The sequence below is a fragment of the Trichechus manatus genome, unplaced genomic scaffold, assembly GCF_000243295.1.
Source record: "Trichechus manatus latirostris isolate Lorelei unplaced genomic scaffold, TriManLat1.0 scaffold00005, whole genome shotgun sequence".
Taxonomy (NCBI): Eukaryota; Metazoa; Chordata; class Mammalia; order Sirenia; family Trichechidae; genus Trichechus; species Trichechus manatus.
The window spans coordinates 7101527-7120566 of NW_004443941.1; the positions used below are offsets into that span (position 1 = coordinate 7101527).

The 19040-nt window shown below is 50.7% G+C and overlaps 1 protein-coding gene across 1 annotated transcript in view; it reads right to left on the bottom strand.

Annotated features, from left to right (window-relative positions):
• Positions 1 to 19040, bottom strand: part of EML6 (EMAP like 6) — a 267307-nt gene that overhangs the window by 5216 nt on the left and 243051 nt on the right. Inside the window, exons 28-37 of the mRNA XM_012556681.2 lie at positions 16759 to 16837; positions 13442 to 13571; positions 11353 to 11451; positions 10080 to 10253; positions 6361 to 6569; positions 5250 to 5407; positions 4401 to 4515; positions 2657 to 2845; positions 829 to 1001; positions 277 to 439 (exon numbers count right to left, since the gene is read on the bottom strand). Of these exons, the coding sequence (XP_012412135.1) occupies positions 277 to 439; positions 829 to 1001; positions 2657 to 2845; positions 4401 to 4515; positions 5250 to 5407; positions 6361 to 6569; positions 10080 to 10253; positions 11353 to 11451; positions 13442 to 13571; positions 16759 to 16837 (1489 nt within the window). The remainder of the gene's footprint in view (positions 1 to 276; positions 440 to 828; positions 1002 to 2656; positions 2846 to 4400; positions 4516 to 5249; positions 5408 to 6360; positions 6570 to 10079; positions 10254 to 11352; positions 11452 to 13441; positions 13572 to 16758; positions 16838 to 19040) is intronic.

Genomic DNA, 19040 nt, shown 5'->3' on the forward strand with positions numbered 1-19040 from the left:
TGAGGGGAAATGAAAGATGATTAGGGCTTGTCCTTTCTGCTTTTCTTCCTGAAGAATGGCTCTTCACTGTTTTAAATTCTCTTTCTTCACCTTTCTCAGCTTCTCCAAGCTCTGTTTCTTCATACATAAAGTAGGGAAAGGGAACAATACTTAACTCAGAATTTATGTGAAGACTACACTGGAGCAGTGCCAGGCTCAGGGAGCACTCAGTACAAGCCATTGTTACCGTTCCTGTTATTACTGGTTGCCCCAGACACCAGCAAACATGAAGCATACCTGGATGTACTTGCTGTCGGCAGAGAAATCCATCTGAATGACAAAGCTTGGGATATCTTTGCAGTAGCCAATGCGGTTCAGGCTTGTGCCCTGGGTCAGGTCATAGAAGTCAACTGTGTGTTCAGAAGAGCCAACGGCCAAGAATCGGTTGTCTGGGCTGATTCTAGAAAAAGCAACCGCAGAATGGGGTCCAGTCAGACATGAGGTCTGCTCTGGGGAGGGACTCCCAGGCTCAAGGGCAATGAGGTCAACCCTCGTGACTCACATGGGGCCAGCCTCTCCCTACGTTCTGTGGAATTCAACAGTTTCTCTGCAAGTAAGGAAACGGACATAGCCTCTTACAAGTAGTTTTTACCACACTCATGAGGAACTTAGCAAAGCCGTGTCTAAGAAGGCCTCTTTAATGTGTGAGAGGGTAGACTCTCAGAGTTGGCTACTTGAAAGTGGTCCTCTGACAACTGAGTTCTTCGTTGCAGCCACGGCCCCTCTGGAGTGGGAGCCAGTAAGGAGCTTGTGGCCTGTCTCCCCTGCCCAGACTGCCCCGCTGTGTACCTGATATCCTGGATGGCGGATTTCCGGTCTCGTTTTTTCCCCCAGACTTTCAGACTGTTCACCAACAAGACGACAAACTCTCCATTCTTCATGCCAATGGCCACCATCTCCCCGTCAGGGCTGTAAGCCGCACACCTGGCTGCGTGGCCCAGGTTTACCTTGTTGAGCAGCTTCTACATTGACAGAAAGCAACCTCACCTGAGCCCTTGGCCTCCTCCCTCATCTGGTCTCAGGCCAGAGCTGTAGGCCACCAACCCTCACTTCTTAGAGTAAATGTCCCTGAGGAGCTGAGCCGGACAGTGTGTTTTGATTAGAGCCGCGTGCAGGACATGTTTTAGGGCAGGGTCGGCAAACTTTTTCTATCAAGGGGCAGATAGTAAATATGGGCTTTGAGGACCATATAGTCTCCGTCAGAATTAGTCAACTCTGCTGTCGCAGCCCCAAAACAGCTGTGAACAATACTTAAATGAGTGTGGCTGAATTTATAGAGACAGGCAGTGGGCCGGATTTGGCCCTCAGTCGTAGGTTGTCCACATCTTGTCCAGGGGAGAGACTTGGAGCTTCAGCGTCTGTCAGTTCAAATCCCGAGTCCTGGCTCTGTCGCTTACCAGCTGAGTGTATTTGGGTATGTTACTATTCAGCATTCCCATTTGTAAAGAAAAGATATCACTGTTGGTCTTGCAAGGTTCTTTTGAGTATTACTGTGGGTGTATACGAATAGCAAGGAGCCCTGGTGGTGCAGTGGTTAAGCGCTCAGCTGCTAACTGAAGGGTCAGCAGTTTGAACCCACCAGTCGCTCTGCAGGAGAAAGACGTGGCAGTCTGCTTCCATAAAGATTACAGACTTGGAAACCCTATGGGGCAGCTCTGCTGTATCCCACAGGGTCACTAGGAGTCGGAATCGACTGCCCAGCAATGGGTATGGTATGGTATATGAAGAATCTAGTATGTAGGAGGTATTCAGTCAATGCTAAACAAAAAACCCACTGCATTAGAGTCAATTCTGACTCATAGCGACCCTACAGGACAGAGCAGAGCTGCCCCATAGGGTTTCCAAGGCTGTAATCTTTACAGAAACAGACTGCCACGTCTTTCTCCTGTGGAGCGGCTGGTGGGTTCAAACCGCCAACATTTTGGTTAGTAGCTGAGCGCTTAACCACTGCACCACCAGGGCCCCAATCAATGATAGCTGTTGTTAATAATAATAAACCTAACAATAATTACAAACACTAACTCAGTAGTGTAACGACCCCACTTATGCTTTTGTGTGATTCTGACTGAAGTATTTACTAGCCATTTGGAAATGAAACCAAGTGTTTTAATTATTATAACATGTTTTAATATGAGGCTTGGTAACAATAATTTATCTTTTTCCTCCCAGACTATTCCTTGCTGTTTTACATTTTTACTCCAGATGAAACTTAAAATTGTTTTTGCCAAACTCCCAAGAGAAACCTTGTTGGGCTCTTAACTGAAACAATGTTACCCCACTTGGGAACATTTGACATTTTAAATCTTTCTTAGTCTTTCCAGCCAAGAACATGATTTATCTCTTTATCTATTTAAGTTTTATGGGTTCTTTCATTATGGCTCATGACAAAATAATAATCATTCAGAGATTATTTTTGTACCATAAATATACATAGATGGATATAGAGCTAAACATATGTGGATAGGGAGTGTGTGAAGGTGGTTTTACTATTAGGTTTTCCAACTTAATTGCGGACTTGCGGTCACCTTTTACGCAGCCCCATGCCACCTCTGGCTTGACTTTGGCGGATTTCCACCCTTTCTGGATCCTGCTGATGCGGAGCCCACTGCGGACTCACCTTGTCCGCCAGGTCCCAGATCCGCGCTGTGCTGTCGTTCCCGGCCGAGATGCAGATGTCCTTGGAGGGGTGTGTGGCCAGGCCCCAGATCTCCCCCTCCACGTGCCCGTCAATCAGGATGTTGGAAGCAGCGTTTTTTTCACCAACTTCGATTATTCCTCCATCCTTGGTTCCCACTAAAATTTTTCCCTGTTGTGATCAAAACACTATGAGAGCAACGTAGGAGGATGCCTTCCTTGGCGGGCGTGAGTATTAAAACAGGAAGAGCCAAGAGGGGCTTTGCCTTTGACAGCTAGTTGCCTCCCCTTAAGCCACCTCCTCCGCCTTCCAGCTTGCCTTTCTCCATCAGCCCTTTGGGGGCGCTCGGCCCAGGGCCCTCCTTCCCCCAGCCTGGGGGAACATTCCCAGTGACGGGGCCCCCCCCGAAGAGCAGGGCAGCGGCTTCTGTTCTTGGACAGCTCAGACTTCTAGAAAGTTCGTTCTCACACTGCCCCAGAGTCCACCTCCTGATAGCTCTCTTCAGTTCCGCTTCCCTCTCCTGTAAGTCTGCCTGCCCTTCCTGACGCCTGTCTGCACCGACTTGACAATAATGTTCGCAGCTTCATGTTGTGTCGGCTGAAAGTCAGTTCCGGGTTTTTCCCCCCCGTGCAACGATTACAGAGAAAGCAAATCCTCGGACTGATGTAAATTCAAAACCACAAACACAAGGTACTAAATATCGAGGTTATAAGATTCGTTTTCAAGCACACCAGAACCTCCTGGGGGAATTTAAAAACGGAGGGGAAAAAAAGAAAAACCAATAAAAGGAACACCCACAGCAAGGCCCCCACCCAGAGACTCTGACCCGGCAGCTCTGGGCAGGGCCTGGGCATCCTTGTTTTCATAAGCCCCATGGGTGTACTGATGTACAGCAAGGTATGATTCGAAAACCAAAGGTTTTGAGTCGACAGTTTGCTGGCCCTTGCTCTCCGCCTTACTGGCGGTGTCGCCTCGGACAAATTATTTAATATCGTGTAGTGGTGAAGTGCTACGGCTGCTAACCAAAAGGCTGGCAGTTCAAATCCACCAGGCGCTCCTTGGAAACTCCATAGGGCAGTTCTACTCTGTCCTATAGGGTCACTGTGAGTCAGAATTGACTCGACTGCAACGGGTTTGGGTTTTTTTTTTGTTTTTGTTTTTGCCTATATTATCTATAAGGGCAAAACCCAAAAAACCAAACCCATTGCCACCGAGTCAATTCCAACTCATAGTGACCCTATAGGACAGGGTAGAGGTAACTGCCCCCGCCCCCCCACAAGGTTTCCAAGGAACAGCTGGTGGATTTGAACTGCCGACCTTTATAGTTAGCAGCTGTAGCTCTTAACCACTGCGCCACCAGGGCTCCAATCCCTAAGGAGAGTAGTTAATGTCTACAGAATGTGACTCTGTGCCAGGCATCATGCAAGGCGCTGTGCAGGTAAATGCATACATGCCGTTCTGACAACAATCCTGGGTGCTCGATGCAGAAGCACTGAGTACCCCCCGCCCCCCAGCTCTCAGCCAGCCCTTACTGTGGACTCACAGTTTGAATCCAGCCTGACTCCACTAAGCGCCTCCCACCATGGTAGAACTCACACCTTGGAGGCTGTTTTAAGGATTAAACAAGCCAGCCCAGGGAGGGCGCTGGCTGGGAAGGCTGGGAACCAGCGCCCACGGGGACCCCTCCCCGTTTCCGCCCCGTGGGGGCCACTGGGGGAGAGCTCACTTTGCCGCGGCACACAGAACACACGCGCTCCACCAGCTGCCCCGTCTCCAGCTGGAAGGCCCGGCAGCGCCTCATTTCTTGGTCCCACAGTTTTACGGCGCCTCCTTCTTTGGTCCTAAAAGGATCAGGAGGCATCAGCGTGCTCTTGTGGTTGCTGTGAGTCGATTCCGACTCCCGGCGAGCCCACATGGGCAGAACAGAACTGCTCCATCGGGCTTTCAAGGCTGTGACCTTTCAGAAGCAGATCGCCAGGTCTTCCTCCCGAGGTGCCTCTGGTGGGTTTACACCTCTGACCTTTTGGCTAGCAGTCGAGCGCTTAACCACTTTGGCCACCTAGGAACTCCTCAGTGTGTTAGCCCCAAGACCCTCAACCCGGAGCCCAGCAGGAAGGACCCTCCAGAGGGGCCCTTTCCTAGCACCCCCAAACCTGCTAATTCCCTAAAGTGCCTTTAGATGCAGCTATGGAAGGCAAGAACTGTCATCTGGAAAAGCGGACTGTGTTTATTCCACGGAAACACCAGGTGGACCCTCCTCTCTTGACGCTTGGTTCCCCCTCGCCTCGCGTCTCCTCCGCCCTTCCCCGAGCGGGCTGCGGAGAGTGGCACTCTGTGAACGGCAGTCACTCTGCGGTATCCCAGAACCCCTCTCCTCAGGGTTTAACTACCAGGAAACAGGTTCTCTGCTTCTGGCGCTCCTGGGGGTTTTAACCAGGGACCTGTTAGAGGGACGGCAGACTGATCCCCCCAGTGCAGATAGGACGGGGGAAGAAAAACGGGCATTTTCTCCAGGCTGGAGATGCTGGGGTCAGTTTCCCCCAAGACCCGTTCTCCCCGCGGAGACCCGGCTTACGGTCTCTCCTTCCCGCCGGTCACGATGAGCCCGTCCCGCAGCGTGGTGTACATGGTGAAGACGGGGCCCGTGTGCGCCTTGGCCACCAGCCGGACCAGGAAGTGGTCCTTCCAGACGTAGACGTCCCCGTTGATGGCGCCCGTGAACGTGAGGTTGCTCTGCAAACAGAGGGATTGTGCGCACCAGGGGTGCACCCCGCTTCGGGGGGTCCCTTCCCAGCCCGCCGCCCTGTCACGGAACCAGAGCTAGCGCTGGGGGGAGAAGGTGAAAACCTGCCCAGTTTGATCTTCTGGGCTGAGGGAAGGCAGCAGAATGTGCGGAAAACCCCGAAGAGGAAATCATTTGGCACTGAAGTGCAGTACACGTGTGGGCGCCTTGTGTCTCCCCGCTGGCACATGTTGGGGTGAACCACCATCTGTGATCACACCCTGTGACCGCGGGGAGAGGTGGGGGCTTGTCCAGAGAGGACACTGCTGGGCTCGTCTATGACATGGACACATCCACACTTGGAAGGCCAAGGGCTGACTGGGTTCCCGAATGTCCCCAAAGGGCACCCCAGGGCCCCTTGAAGGATGCTGACTCAGGGGTCTGTGGCGCAGCAGGGCTGGGCAGAAAGACCATCGCCATCTGGTGGTGGAAACCATCCTCATCCTCACGGCTTCTGAGTCAGCATCTGCCTCCTGAAGAACAAGCCTCCTGCCCTGGTTGGGGTGTCCTACCTTTTCTAATTAACACTTCGAGGAAAAAAAATAGTCAACTCACCAAAACAAATCAAGCCAAACCCACGGCCGTCAAGTCGATTCCGACTCACAGCGACCCAACAGGGCAGAGTAGAACTGCCCCACAAGGTTTCCAAGGCTGTAAATCTTTACAGAAGCAGACTGCCACATCTTCCTTCAGGGGAGCGGCTGGTGGGTTTGAACTGCTGACCTTTTGGCTAGCAGCCGAGCACTTAAGGAAGGGAAACAGAGGCTGCAAACAAGCCAGTGGGGGGATAATGTGGAGACGGCTTCCTTGTGGTTTGCAGCTTCTTGGCCACCCCACCCACCCCCATGCCCACGCCCAGGGGTCAGGGGTCAGGGCCCCCCGGGAAGTGTCTGCAGGAACTCACAGCACCGAAGGCCACAGACAACATCGTCTGCATCTTGGCGGCCTCCATGGACCCGATGACCCCCTTCTTGTAAAGCAGAGCGCTACCTGCCAGGGTCCAGAACTTCATATGTTTGACCCCGACGGACACGAACTGCGTGTCTGAGTCGGGGCGAAATTCCACCACAAATATGCGCTCCAGGTGCCCCCCTCGGCTGGCGACCTTGGCACCTGTGTGGGTGAGAGGATCTGGTGAGGCGTTGTCCTGCACTCTGTCCAGCAGGCTGGGCCCAGGAAGCTGTCTCCAAGGCCTCTGCCTCCCCGCAGGGCTCGGATCACTCTTCAGTCTTCTTTCTTTCTTTAACAGCAGCCTCCTCAGACACTACCCCCAGGGTAAGAGAGAAAACCCATTGCTGCGGAGTCAACTGTGACTCACGGCGACCCCACAGGACAGAGTGGAGCTGCCCCATAGGGTGTCCAAGGCTGTAAATCTTCATGGAAGCAGACTGCCGATCTTTCTCCTGTGGTGCAGCCAGTGGGTTCGAACCACTGACCTTTTGGTTGGCAACCATGCGCTTAACCACGGCACCACCAGGGCGCCCTTCTTAACCGTCAACCCACCGTTTATTGTTCACTCAAATATATGTTTCTTTCCCTCTTCTCAGCAGCTTGCGTTTGTTTATCTGTTTTCATAAGGGGTCCTTAGGAGAGTGATGAGGGGGTTCTTAGCTCAGCTGCCCCTTAGACGTTCCCTAATGGAACCCCTTTCTAGGGGAAGCTGGGGAGACCCACAGCTACCCCCGCTGGCCCGTAACTCTCTCTCTGCAGATGGAACACAGGACTTAACGTAACAGATCCCTCACTACCTAGGACTCACTCAGAGGTTTTAAAATCCATGATCTCCAATGACACCATAAACAAGCTTAAAAGACAAACAGCCTAGGAGAAAACATTTGCAATGCTTACAACAGACAAAGGATTAATCAATAAAGAACTTCCACAAATCACATGGAGCCCCGGTGGCGCAGTGGTTAAGAGCTCGGCTGCTAACCAAAAGGTTGGCAGTTCCAATCCACCAGCTGTTCCTTGGAAACCCTATGGGGCAGTTCTACTCTGTCCTTTAGGGTCGCTATGAGTCGGAATAAACTCCACAGCAATGATTTTTTTTTTTTTTTTACAAACTACAAGTAAAAGACAAACAACCCTCCCACCTCCAGTAGAAAAAGGATTTGAACAGGTGAATTATAAAAAAACAAAAAGCAATACAAGGGGTCAATAAAGAGAAGAAAAGAGGATCAATCTCACTAGTCATGAGGGAAATGCAAAATTAAACAATGGAATACACATTTCTTCTAAACCACTGTTGTGTTTCTTTCCTTGCTTTGATCACATGGACACTTTCAGTTGTGGAGACACCTATTTCCCTCTTTGCATTGGCTTCTAGACTGCTCAGAGAAAAATTTTATACAAGTATCTAGGACCTAACAATTTGCGTTTTAGACAATAAACTTATTCTTTACTCCATTTTGTTTATTCTTACCTACACACACATACACACACCCCAAGAGTTATTAACAGAAAGATTCTCTAACAAATGAGGAATGAATAATAAGCTCTCTAATGACAACAAAAATGTATATACACCTCTCCCAGACACATAATATTTATCTGTAAGGAGGACTGATGCCTTCGAATTACGGTGTTGGTGAAGAACGTTGAATATACCATGAACTGCCAGAAGAACGAACAAATCTGTCTTGGAAGAAGTACAGCCAGAATGCTCATTAGAAGCGAGGATGGTGAGACTTCATCTCACATACTTTGGACATGCTATCAGGAGGGACCAGTCCCTGGAGAAGGCCATCATGCTTGGTAAAACAGAGGGTCAGTGAAAAAGAGGGAGACCCTCAGCGAGATGGATGGACACAGTGGCTGCAACTGGGCTCAAACATAGCAACGATTGTGAGGATGGCGCAGGACGGGGCAGCGCTTTATTCTGCTGCACACAGGGTCGCTGTGAGTCGGAACTGACTCAACGGCACCTAAACAACAACAACAGGGAGGAGGACTTGAAGTACAGGAAAAACCACCCTGGAGAAGTGAAAAAGAAGAGAGGACGTGACCACAGTCAACTGAGAAGAGGTGGTGGTTGGTGACAGCCCGGTAGATACTCTCTTCGGCTCAGAGTCCTCTGTACAGACTCAACCAGGACAATGGGAGAAAGTTACCCCGAGCAGACTCCTCTTCTCCTGGGGGCTTGTTTAAAGGTCCTGATTCTGCCAGGCCTCCCCTAGGGGGTCAGAGTGAGCAAGAGCCTGTGCCGGGCCGGCCCAGGGCAGGTACTGCCCAGAGGGACAGATGGATCGAGCCTGAACAGAAAAAGGCAAGGCTGCACAGGAGGCCGACTTGGTTTCCGCTACAGCAGAGAGCAGTTAGTACTGCAGGAGAAAGGCATCTTGAGGCATGTTACGGCCCCACATGAGAAAGGCGCTTTCTAATGACAGCTTCCCAGCAGCGGGTGGGCTGCCTCGTGAAGTGATGAGGGCCACATCCCGAGAAGTATTCAAGCAGAGGATGGAGCTCAGCCTGTCCAGAAGCACCGGGATGAATTTCCCTATTGGATGGACGATTGATCCTAACTGGACAGGATGACTTCTCGAGTCCTTCCAGCCCTAAGATGAGTCAGCCTATCATTGAAGATGCTCATCTCTCATCTGGGCCTGAGTTTGCTCAGTCAGCTGGCCTTCCAACATCACAAGGGACGAACCTGCATTCCCAAGACATCCATCGTGGCCCACGTGGACACCACCTACTGGCGAACAAGGAATTGAGAAGGGGTGGTTTCAGGAGAGACGGTGGATCCAGCTCCCTCCGTGGGACGCGATGAGTCAGTCTCACCAGGAGGATCTTCAGGCCGTCAGCCGGGGGGGGGGGGGGGGCTGGCGTGCTCATCTTTGCAATGCCCTCTCACCAGCCCTGCACGGATGAGGTAATGGGACTGGAGAAGCCTGGGGTGGAGAAGTGGCCTTGGCTCGGAGTGTCCCGATACAGGCTGCGCGCTGGAGACACACCTCACTGACGTTCCGACTCATTGGATCTGCTTTCCCAGCCAGAGCAGCGCCTGCCCTGAGAATGTACCTGGGAGAGTGCGTGTCTTGATTCTGAAATGACCGTAAATTTAGGAGCAGCTTGTGCGCGTGTGTGTGTTGCAGGGGCGCAAAATAGAAATTCTGCTACATCAAATTAAAGCAAACAATACATGTACTTCATATAATAAGGAAATAAAGCACATAACAAATAATAAATACCAGTAAACCTTAACTGTAAAATAAATGCCCATTTTGAAAAACTTAAAAGGTAAAAAGCAAATAAAAAATGTGCTTCTGAGACTGTTCCGAGGCATTTGAGCTGCTGAGACCGTGGCTCTAGAATTCAAGGTCACCTGGAGGAACGCGGAGGACAGGGAAGGCTAGGTTGGAAGGGCAGAAATGGAGGAGGCTGCTGCCTTCTGTCAGAGGAGGAGCGGCCAGCGGTGGGGCCTTTCCCCGACAGCCCTGAGCCCCTGCACTAACCCGCAGGACCTCCTCTCCAGCCTGGGGGCGGCGGCTGAGCAGCAGCTTCTCCAGGACACCAAGAGCCCTGGTTTCTGTGACCTGCAGCAGGGCCTACGGGGGGCTTCGCAGGGAGGCAGATCTAGGGGGCCCAGCTCATGCTGTAGGGACAGAAAGCCCGCTTCATTACCTTCCTGCCAACGCCAGACGGTGACGGTGTGCTCGGGGTCCACGCCCACCGACACCAGGAGCTTCCCGGTGGCGCTGAAGTTGATGTAATTCACCCCCTTCGGGTGGAAGCACCGCAGCACGGACAGGGTCTGTTTGGTCATGGCGTCCCAGACGTGGACTGACGGAGTTGTCCCTGCGTGTGGGAGGCATGACAAAGAGCAGGGCTGAAGAGCAGCCAAGCCAGGCAACCAACCCTCAGGCCCATTTAAAAGCCTTTCTGAGAAAAATGTTCAGGGGCGTTCCAGCTACTGAGTATACGGGGCCTGAGCCTGAGCTGGCCGGGGTGGAAGACCATGGGAACGGGCTGTGCTTTTAAAGGCAGAGACCTGGGAGGTTCACACCCAACACACACACTCATGGAGGATTTTATACAGAGGAAACTGGTGAGGTCAGTGATTTGTATCTGCCGTTCAGCCAGATACAACCAGCAAGCATGATACACCGACGTGATTTTGCTGTGCGGATTACTCACGGATGGAACGGCCTTACCTGGGGCTTCCGGCCCATCACCTGCATTGGGTGGCAATGGCAATGAGGAAGCGTCAAGGGAAAACAATAGCTGAGGTAAGTCAAGTGTCTAATAGTGAAGCGCTTAACACCAGCATCAGAAAGTTGCAAATAAATTAAAAAATGAACATGAAGTCAATGGAAACAGGTGGGAAGATATGTTTGTAAAAACTGCCTTTGAAATGACAAAGTAAAAAAAGGAAAAACGAAAAAACCTTTTCACAAATGTGAATCTGCTCACATTTGTCACTGGCACGAGTATGGGGGGAGGCTCAGGTGAACCTATCAGACAGCGTCAAAGCATGGCCCTCTTCTTGCCCAGCACAATCAGCCTCCAGACTTGGGCTCTGCATTGGACACGCAGGGTCTGAAACAGTGTTCCCCCAAGTCCACGGGGATCAGGATTGTCAGGGAGCCCTGGTGGCACAGTGGTTAAGAGCTCAGCTGTTAACCAAAAGGTTGGCCGTTGGAATCCACCAGCCGCTCCTTGGAAACCCTATGGGGCAGTTCTACTCTGTCCTGTCGGGTAGCTAGGAGTCGGAACCAACTCGATGGCAACAGGTCAGAACCAACTCAAGAGGCACAGACACAATCAGGGCTCAAACCCAACAGCAATGCTAACAAGAAAGAGTGGGTGTCAGCAGCCTGCCCACTCCCTCCCCCAGTAACTGCTAATAAGTCAATGCCCCTGCTCAGCTGGAGAACCTTTGGGGAAACCCTCCTACCTATCTGGCTGGTGGCCACCACGTTTCTGTACTTGGGGTGCTGGTTCACCGTGAGGCAGAGGATGTCGTCCGTGTGCTCCAGGTAGAAGCTCTGGCTCCCTAGGAGAGAGGGGCATGGAGAGTGAACAGCGACCCCAAGCACCTCTCAGGACAACTCCAAAGCTTCAGGCAGAGTCGTTGGAAATGCCTTGTAAAAGTGAGCACGTAAAATCCCTAAATTCTCACTTTCAAGATCACCCCTGGGGAGATAGAAGATCACTTTTTAAATTTTTTCATGTTTCCTAGGCCGGGGAGAAGGAGAGCTGGTGTCTATTGCCACAAACTCCACTCCAGTCCTTCCCGTTCTTATGTGGGTCCAAAGCCCAGGCCACGTGCAGAAGCTTCCAGGCCAGAGTCCAAAATGATGGTGTGCAACATTTCCTCCTGCCCATGGCAAAAGACTGAAGGTTCCACAGTCCTCAACAACATGCTGCTCAGCACAACACCTTGCATAATCCTCAAAAGGGGGAGACTGTGGAACAGGAAAATGGTATACTTGGGAATTCCCTGTTGGTCATATTTATCTGGGGACCTGGTAGCACAGTGGTCAAGAGCTCAGCTGCTAACCAAAAGCTCAGCAGTTTGAATCCACCAGCCACTCTTTGGAAACTCTATGGGGCAGTTCTACTCTGTCCTATAAGGTTGCTAGGAGTCGCCATCAACTTGACGGCTACGGGCTTGGCTTGGCATCTTTATCTATTAAAGTGCCAATCCACTTGGGTGCCTGGTTGGCACAGGTGATGGCTTCAGTCCCTAAAGCCCTATCTCAATGCATATCATGGGAAGTGGAAGAAATACTTTATCATTTATTGCAGCAAATGGGTTTGCTGATATCCAAAGTGGCCATTATGATAGGGCCCACCACATGCCCAAACACTGAGAGGTGAATGATGATGCTGATATACAAGGAAATAGCATATTGCTACTAAAAATGATAATATGTGGCTAGGAACTTAAGAAAACGTGTGGAAAATTTCAAGCTCTCCACCCCCACAAATGACACAAATGAATATGTACCTGTGATTTCACTGTCTAAAGCTACACGCGAACAACTACACAGAATTGGGAGGGGGCATGAACATTTTAAAAAGGTTTGTTTTGAGATAGGAAGCGAATAGATGGTGGAAATACGGGGGCAGTTGCGTGTCTGGGGTAGTGCGCCGGCCCTTGACGCGCGGCACCACAGAGCAGTTTCCATTAACCCGATACACCCGACAGCCTTCCTCAAGCACGGTAACATGTTAATTAAAAAATCTTAACAAGCTTGACTTGTATTTTTGAGCTCACGTTATGGTAAAGCTATCTAAGAGATGTTTGGACAGGGGCGCAAGGGCAGCGATTCCCGCAGGTGCCATTTCACAGATACACCACTGGCTGTGCAGAGCTAACAGAAGCTGCTCAGCGGCGCCGCGTGCCCAGGGCTGCTGCAGTACTCGCCACACCCTAGCTACGCCTCTGTTAATGGAGGTCTGTTACATTGGTTTCTGGACGTTTCTTTCTTTGGAAATGTTTCCTAACTTTTTTTTAATTTAAGAGTTGTCGTTTTGTTATGGGACACTTCGGGCATTTCTGTTCACTGTTTAATTGGTATCATTTTCATTATAAATATGCCTAAATAGTCAAGACAAACAAGACTTGGAAATCAGAGCTGCTAAAAAACTGATCACTTAGAAATTAATGAGAAGAGTTCCCTTGGTGTGTCCTTGGTTATGACCTCTAAGGAATCTCTCCACTCCTCACTCCTGTTTCTGGCTTCTCTCCGCCCCTCAGTCTCAGAGGAGCTGGCGGAGACGTGGACTTCCAACAGTGCCCACTTGTGGGGTCTACAAGGCAAGGCTGGGCTGACGCCAAAGGTCAGAGGGTTCTGACTGTTGGCATGTGAGTCTAGGATTTTCTAGGGTAAGTGATACCAGTCTGGAACTGCATGGAATGGCTGTAAGGCGAAGCAAAACGCTTAAGCTTTGGGGCACCTAAAGAGTGGGAAAGTACATAAAGGAGTCAAAAACAAAAGCCGGGATTGGGAAGGTGGCATCCTTCCCTGCGGAGGTACCTGTAGAGAGGTTCTGAACGATGCCAGCTGCTGCTGTGTGGAAGATGATGTCCGCACCATCGTTAAGGTAATGCAGGTTATTGCGACAGTCGAATCCTCGGTAGCCAAACACGTGGTCTAAAGCCAGTTCCTACATTCACACACAGAGACCAAGGCAGACCCTTAGAGGAACCGCGAGCGCAGACACCAGCCAACGCTGCGGGAACAGCTGTGTGCGCCCCCACAACTAGCTGGCTGTTGGTGGAAACAACAACGCGCTAGAAACATTTTGCTTCTTGACCAGCTAAGGATAAAATGTACACAGCCCTGTCTCTGGTCCTCTGAAACGCTAAGGATGACAGGCTGAAGCATAGAATTATAACGCATTTTCTAAATAAGCTACATCTACTTCCTGGGTCCTCCGGGGAACCACAGTCTCCTGACTCGCCACCCCAGGAAAGTCGGCATCATGTCTGTGCCTTTGCAGGTACTCTCCGGGTGAGCTGAATGGTGGCGCAGAGATCTGCTCTGATGAACTCCCATAAATAGACCGGGACCGGCAGAGCAGAAACGGAGGCAAATGCCACGCTCATTCTGTTGCTTGGTGCTTGCCCACAAAGTTTCCACACTTTTTTTTTTTTTTAAACAACTCCATATTGCTCTGGGTTTTTACGGTCTCTCTGCCTGTCTTGTCTTCCATGACAAAGAGCAGTGGAGATTCATTCAATCCCGCACACTACATGTACTGAGCGCTTATCTGGCCAGGCACTGTGCTGGTTGGTGGGACACAAGGCTAAGATGTGGGTCCTTCTCTAGTTTCTCTGATGCTGCCCTTTCCTCTCTCCAAAGCACACCCATGGCCAGTGTCAGATTAATTCAACTAAAATACCATGGCCCTTCCTTAATCAAAAGCTTTCACTGCCTATGGGATAAAGCCCAAACTCCTTAAGCTGGCACAATTAGCCCCTACCCACACCTCTGACTCTCCCTTCTGTATCCTTGGTCAAGCTGACTTAGCCCACGTAGCAGGAGCTTTCCCATCTTGATGTTTTTGCTTTTTAAGAAACCTTTCATGTGGAGGGACGTGCTTTGTAGTTCAGTCATGTATACCAGACTAAATGGGCACAGCAGCCCAAAAGCAAAGACAAGAAGGCAGGAAGGGACAGGAAAACTGGATGAACAGAAACAGGGAACCCAGGGTGGAGAAGGGGAGGGTGTTCACCCATCACAGGGTTGGCAACCAATGTCACAAAACAATTTGCGTATTAACTGTTTAATGAGAAACTAATTTGCTCCATAAACTTTCACCTAAAGCACAATTTAAAAAAACTAAAAAGAAAAAAAAAGAATCTCTCAAGTGGAAAGTCCTTCTCCATTCAACTTAACCAGTGTCTGCCCATGCCTCAGTCTCCCTTCTGGAGGGCAGCTCCTCCCTAGTATGTTTTCCAGAAATAGAGTGTGCACTATGTCACTGTGCCCCTGTCCTGGTGGACATCTGACCCCCACTGGCCCAGCCAGACTGTCTCCCCCAGGAATCTGGAATTGGGACAGTGGTAGTCTCGGTTGTGTAGTTAATTGAGGAGATGTAAACTCAGGTGCTGGGAGGCACCCTCAGTCTACCCTGTGTGGGGAAAGTCTTTCAAGATGTTTTTAGAGAGAGAGAAGAATGTGACAGACACACGTGAGGCCCTGTTGGGCAGAAGGGAGGTGCCATCTTGGTGTAGATGGCTTTTCATCTCCTGGAGCCTGTCTTTCCTGAAGCTTGGCACATTCCCTGACCTGTGCTGTGTTCCAAGATAAATCCTCCCCCTTTCCGGTAAAAGGCGGTTCGAACCCACCAAGCGGCTCCTCAGGAGAAAGATGTGGCAGTCTGCTTCCATAAAGATTGCAGCCTTGGAAACCCAATGGGGCAGTTCTACTCTGCCCTATAGGGGTGCTGTGAGTCGGAATCGACTCAACAGCAGTGGGGTTTTTTTGGGGGGGTTCCAATAACAAATTTGAAAATGGGTTTTCTGATCTCAGTGAACTTACAGTCTAGCAAGGGAGGCAGATGAGTAAGAAAGAATGGCAGCAGAGTGTGTGATGAGCGCTGTGGGGGTGAGGGTGCAGGGGGGTAGGATGGATCATCAGGGAAGACTGCACAAATAAGGGCTGGGGAGGACCAGCATGTGGGGGGGGGGAACCTCCTAACCAGAAGGAATAGAGATACAAAAAAATCAAACCAAACCCGTTTTCTCGTTGAGTCGATTCTGACTCATAGCGACCCTATAGGACAGAACAGAACTGCCCCACAGGGTTTCCAAGGCTGTAAATCGTTACGGAAGCAGACTGGCACATCTTTCTCCCGTGGAGTGGCTGGAGGGTTCAAATCTCCCACCTTTTGGCTAGCAGCCTAGTCTTTAACCACTGCACTGCCAGGCCTCCTTGAATAAAAACACAGGGGCCTGAAAGTCCGAAGCAGGCTCAGAAAACATTAAGGGGTTGGTTTGGGGTTGGAGATTTGAGTGGCTGTGAAGAATCAAAGGCGAAGAGCTTGGGAGGTGGCTCCGGGTAAGGTTCTGAAGCCATGACTTCAGTCCCACGCGGGGTGAGGTGGAATGGGATTTGTAATGTAAAGTGCTCACTCTGGGGCAGCAGGCATGTCAGAGCGGAGGTCTGGAGGCAGGAAGAACCGTCAGGAAGTTGCTCTGTGAAAACAGCAGGTTGACCAGAGCTGCATCTGACGTCTTAACAGCTGAGCTCAAATTCCTCTCCACTTACTGGCTTGGTGAGCTGGGGCGTGGGACCTAACAGTCAGTTACCTTTCCTGAGCCACAGCGTCCTCATCCGTAAAATGGGAGTATCAATAATACCTCCCTCAGGCTGTGAGGGTTGGCTGAAATCCTTCCTAGGGAATATGTAGCCCAGCACCTGGCACACGGTAAGTGCCCAAGGAACACCAGAGACAGGGCATCAACGTCATCTCTTTCTCTCTGTCTCTCTCTGGGTGCGTGTCTCTCCGTCTCTTTCTCCCCTCCGTCTTCTCCATGTAAGAGACGCTGAGGGCCTGAGCGGTAGTGGGCGTAGGGAAAAGAGGCTAGACTTGATGGGACATTTCAGAGAAGCACCGATAGGACCCGGCGGCAGGGATGGGGGAAGGGATGTGACTCAGTGGATGTGATTTTGGTCACTGAGAGAGGAAAGGTGGTAAGTAGAAGGGCATGGGGACAAGAGAGACCCAACTGATCCATTTGGACTCACTTGATGGTACCGTGGGACACATGCATTCGGTAATGTGCACCAGGTGGGCCTCAGAACATTTACATCACCTTAAAAGCAAAACGCTTTAACTTCCTCACCTCAACCAGCTTCTTTTTTTTGGTGATATTGTTCTTCTGGAGTTTCTCAGGCTGCGGAGCTGCTCGGCTGACGGGTGGTCTGGAGGAGAGAGTGGCCAGGGGAAGCACAGTGTTGAACGAGAAGCAGCAAGGGACCAGCGTGGTCAGCTGAGGCCAAGCCCAGCTCCTCCCCCACCCCCCACCCAGAGGCCCTGCACCTGGGTCTGCTCTGCCCCCTGCCCACAGGAGAAGTCACTCCTGGAATGGTCCCAGGCGGCCCAAGTCACCACAGTCAGAATCAGTCATACCACCCTCCTCCACCTGCATTATCCAGGGATTCCACAGAGGGGCTCCTTTTAAAACTAAAAGAGGGGCTAAGCCGGAGAAGGAAGAGGCCCCAACCGCCCTTTTTCAGGCAGGCAGAGATGGGCCGAAGTTATTCAGAATTACATGGCCGCTGATCACAGTGACTCAGGAGCCAGGCTCTGGACGGGCCCTGGCAGGTATGTGTGAGGTGCCCAGGTCCTTCTCTCTACACAAAAGGGCAAACAGGAAGTGAGGGGACAAAAGAGAGAAAGAACTTGAGCCTTTCAGTCTGTCCTGTCCCTCAGGGCTCTGGTCTACGTTAAGCTGTTACTGTCATACCAAAGATTGCTTTTCCCTTTTTGGTTCTGGAGATTCCACCCCCCATCGCCACCCCCATCACCAAACTGAATTAAGAAATTTTATGATGGGGTACGCCCTGATGGGCTCCTATCTGACTAGGCTGATTCTTGGCAAGGAAGGGTTCTGTTAGATCGGACTTCCCTGAGACTAGGGGCCCGGGAGGTGTGGAGGGAAGCCTGTACCAGCTGTGCGTTCCCAACCCGTGAGTGATCGCTCTTGGGATATGCAAAGAGAAAGGATTACCTTGATCCCCTTGTAAGCAGCAAACAAAGCCAAGTGAGAAACTTAGTACAGGTTAGAGCAGCATTAGCAAGCACCTCACTCATGCACAAGCATTTTCCAAGTGGACAGACATTCCTGAGTGGCACAAACCATGCTTCCCGAGCATGCCAGCAAAGAACTAAAACAGAAGCGAAAGAGTGCACCAGTCTACAAATCCAGAATGCTCATACCCTGGCGTGTCTGGGCACACTCTGCACTAAAGCGCCTACAGAATAGGGAGAGAAAAGGAAGCCTTGTCAATGCTTCCCGCACGCTCTCCGTGGAGTTACGAACGTGCCCGGGGACTCTGAGGGTGTGCTGGGAAGAATGTTGTTGTCAGAAAAACAACAGCATCCTCCTGGATGTCAGAAGGAGCAGGGAAACTATGGACAATGGATGCTTTGTTTCCTAATCAAGTTCAGCTCATAACTGGGTCTAATGATTCCCAGTGTTTGTTGGTGGGTCAGCTCGCCTGCTGGGACGGCTTGCATTGGGGGCTGGGAAAGACAAGGTACCTTTATTTTCTCAGAAACTCTTCAATCAAAACAGGATTACGTAACCATAAGTGAAAATTGGACCAAACGGCATCGTAGTCACCATGGAAGGAAGAAAGGGTAGAGAGCCCATCTCTACAAAACGACGCCCCCGAGTGATGTCATTGCTGCCAAATGAAGCAAACTTGGGAGGGAGGCAGGGGCAGGCGGGTTCTCACAATGAGACACTTCCTTCCCATTAATTATCGCTTCCCAGGACATCTGCTTTTTCTTCTGTTTTAGTGGGACTTTTGAGTGAAATCCGAGGGCTTCCTCTTTTACCTAAGAATGTTGAAGTGTACGACAAAAGCAAGCCAGGACCTGTGATGACAGCTAGGACCACGGTGTGGTTCCTAAGGCATCGTTGGAGATGAAGCACGGGCTTCGTTCTGCAGTACACACAGGTTGTATAATATGTAAGATATTATACAGTGTATGTAGAGTATGCATACAAGCACAAACGCTGTGTACTTATATATACACACGAGACTGTATATATATACACACAGAGGCAGTCCGATGCTTTTCTTTTTCACCTTGGTTTTCAGTTAAACAACTGAAAAGTAAAGCAATCTCAGAATGTTTTCTTTCTCATTTCACAAGCAGATGCTTTACAGCCGTGTATCACTTCAAAACGAAGATGAGAGGGGCAGAGGGCAAAGACCTGCGTTGTGGCAAATTCAGCGGGCTGTCAGGAACGCCCCCCACGTACGGCTGTGTATTCTGCACCAACGCTTAGTACTGCGTGTTCACTGAACACCTGAGCTTTTCCAGAGTGGTGTGGATACTTACTTGACAATTCCCTGCCTCCAAAGGAAAGCAAGTTAAAACATAACACAAGGA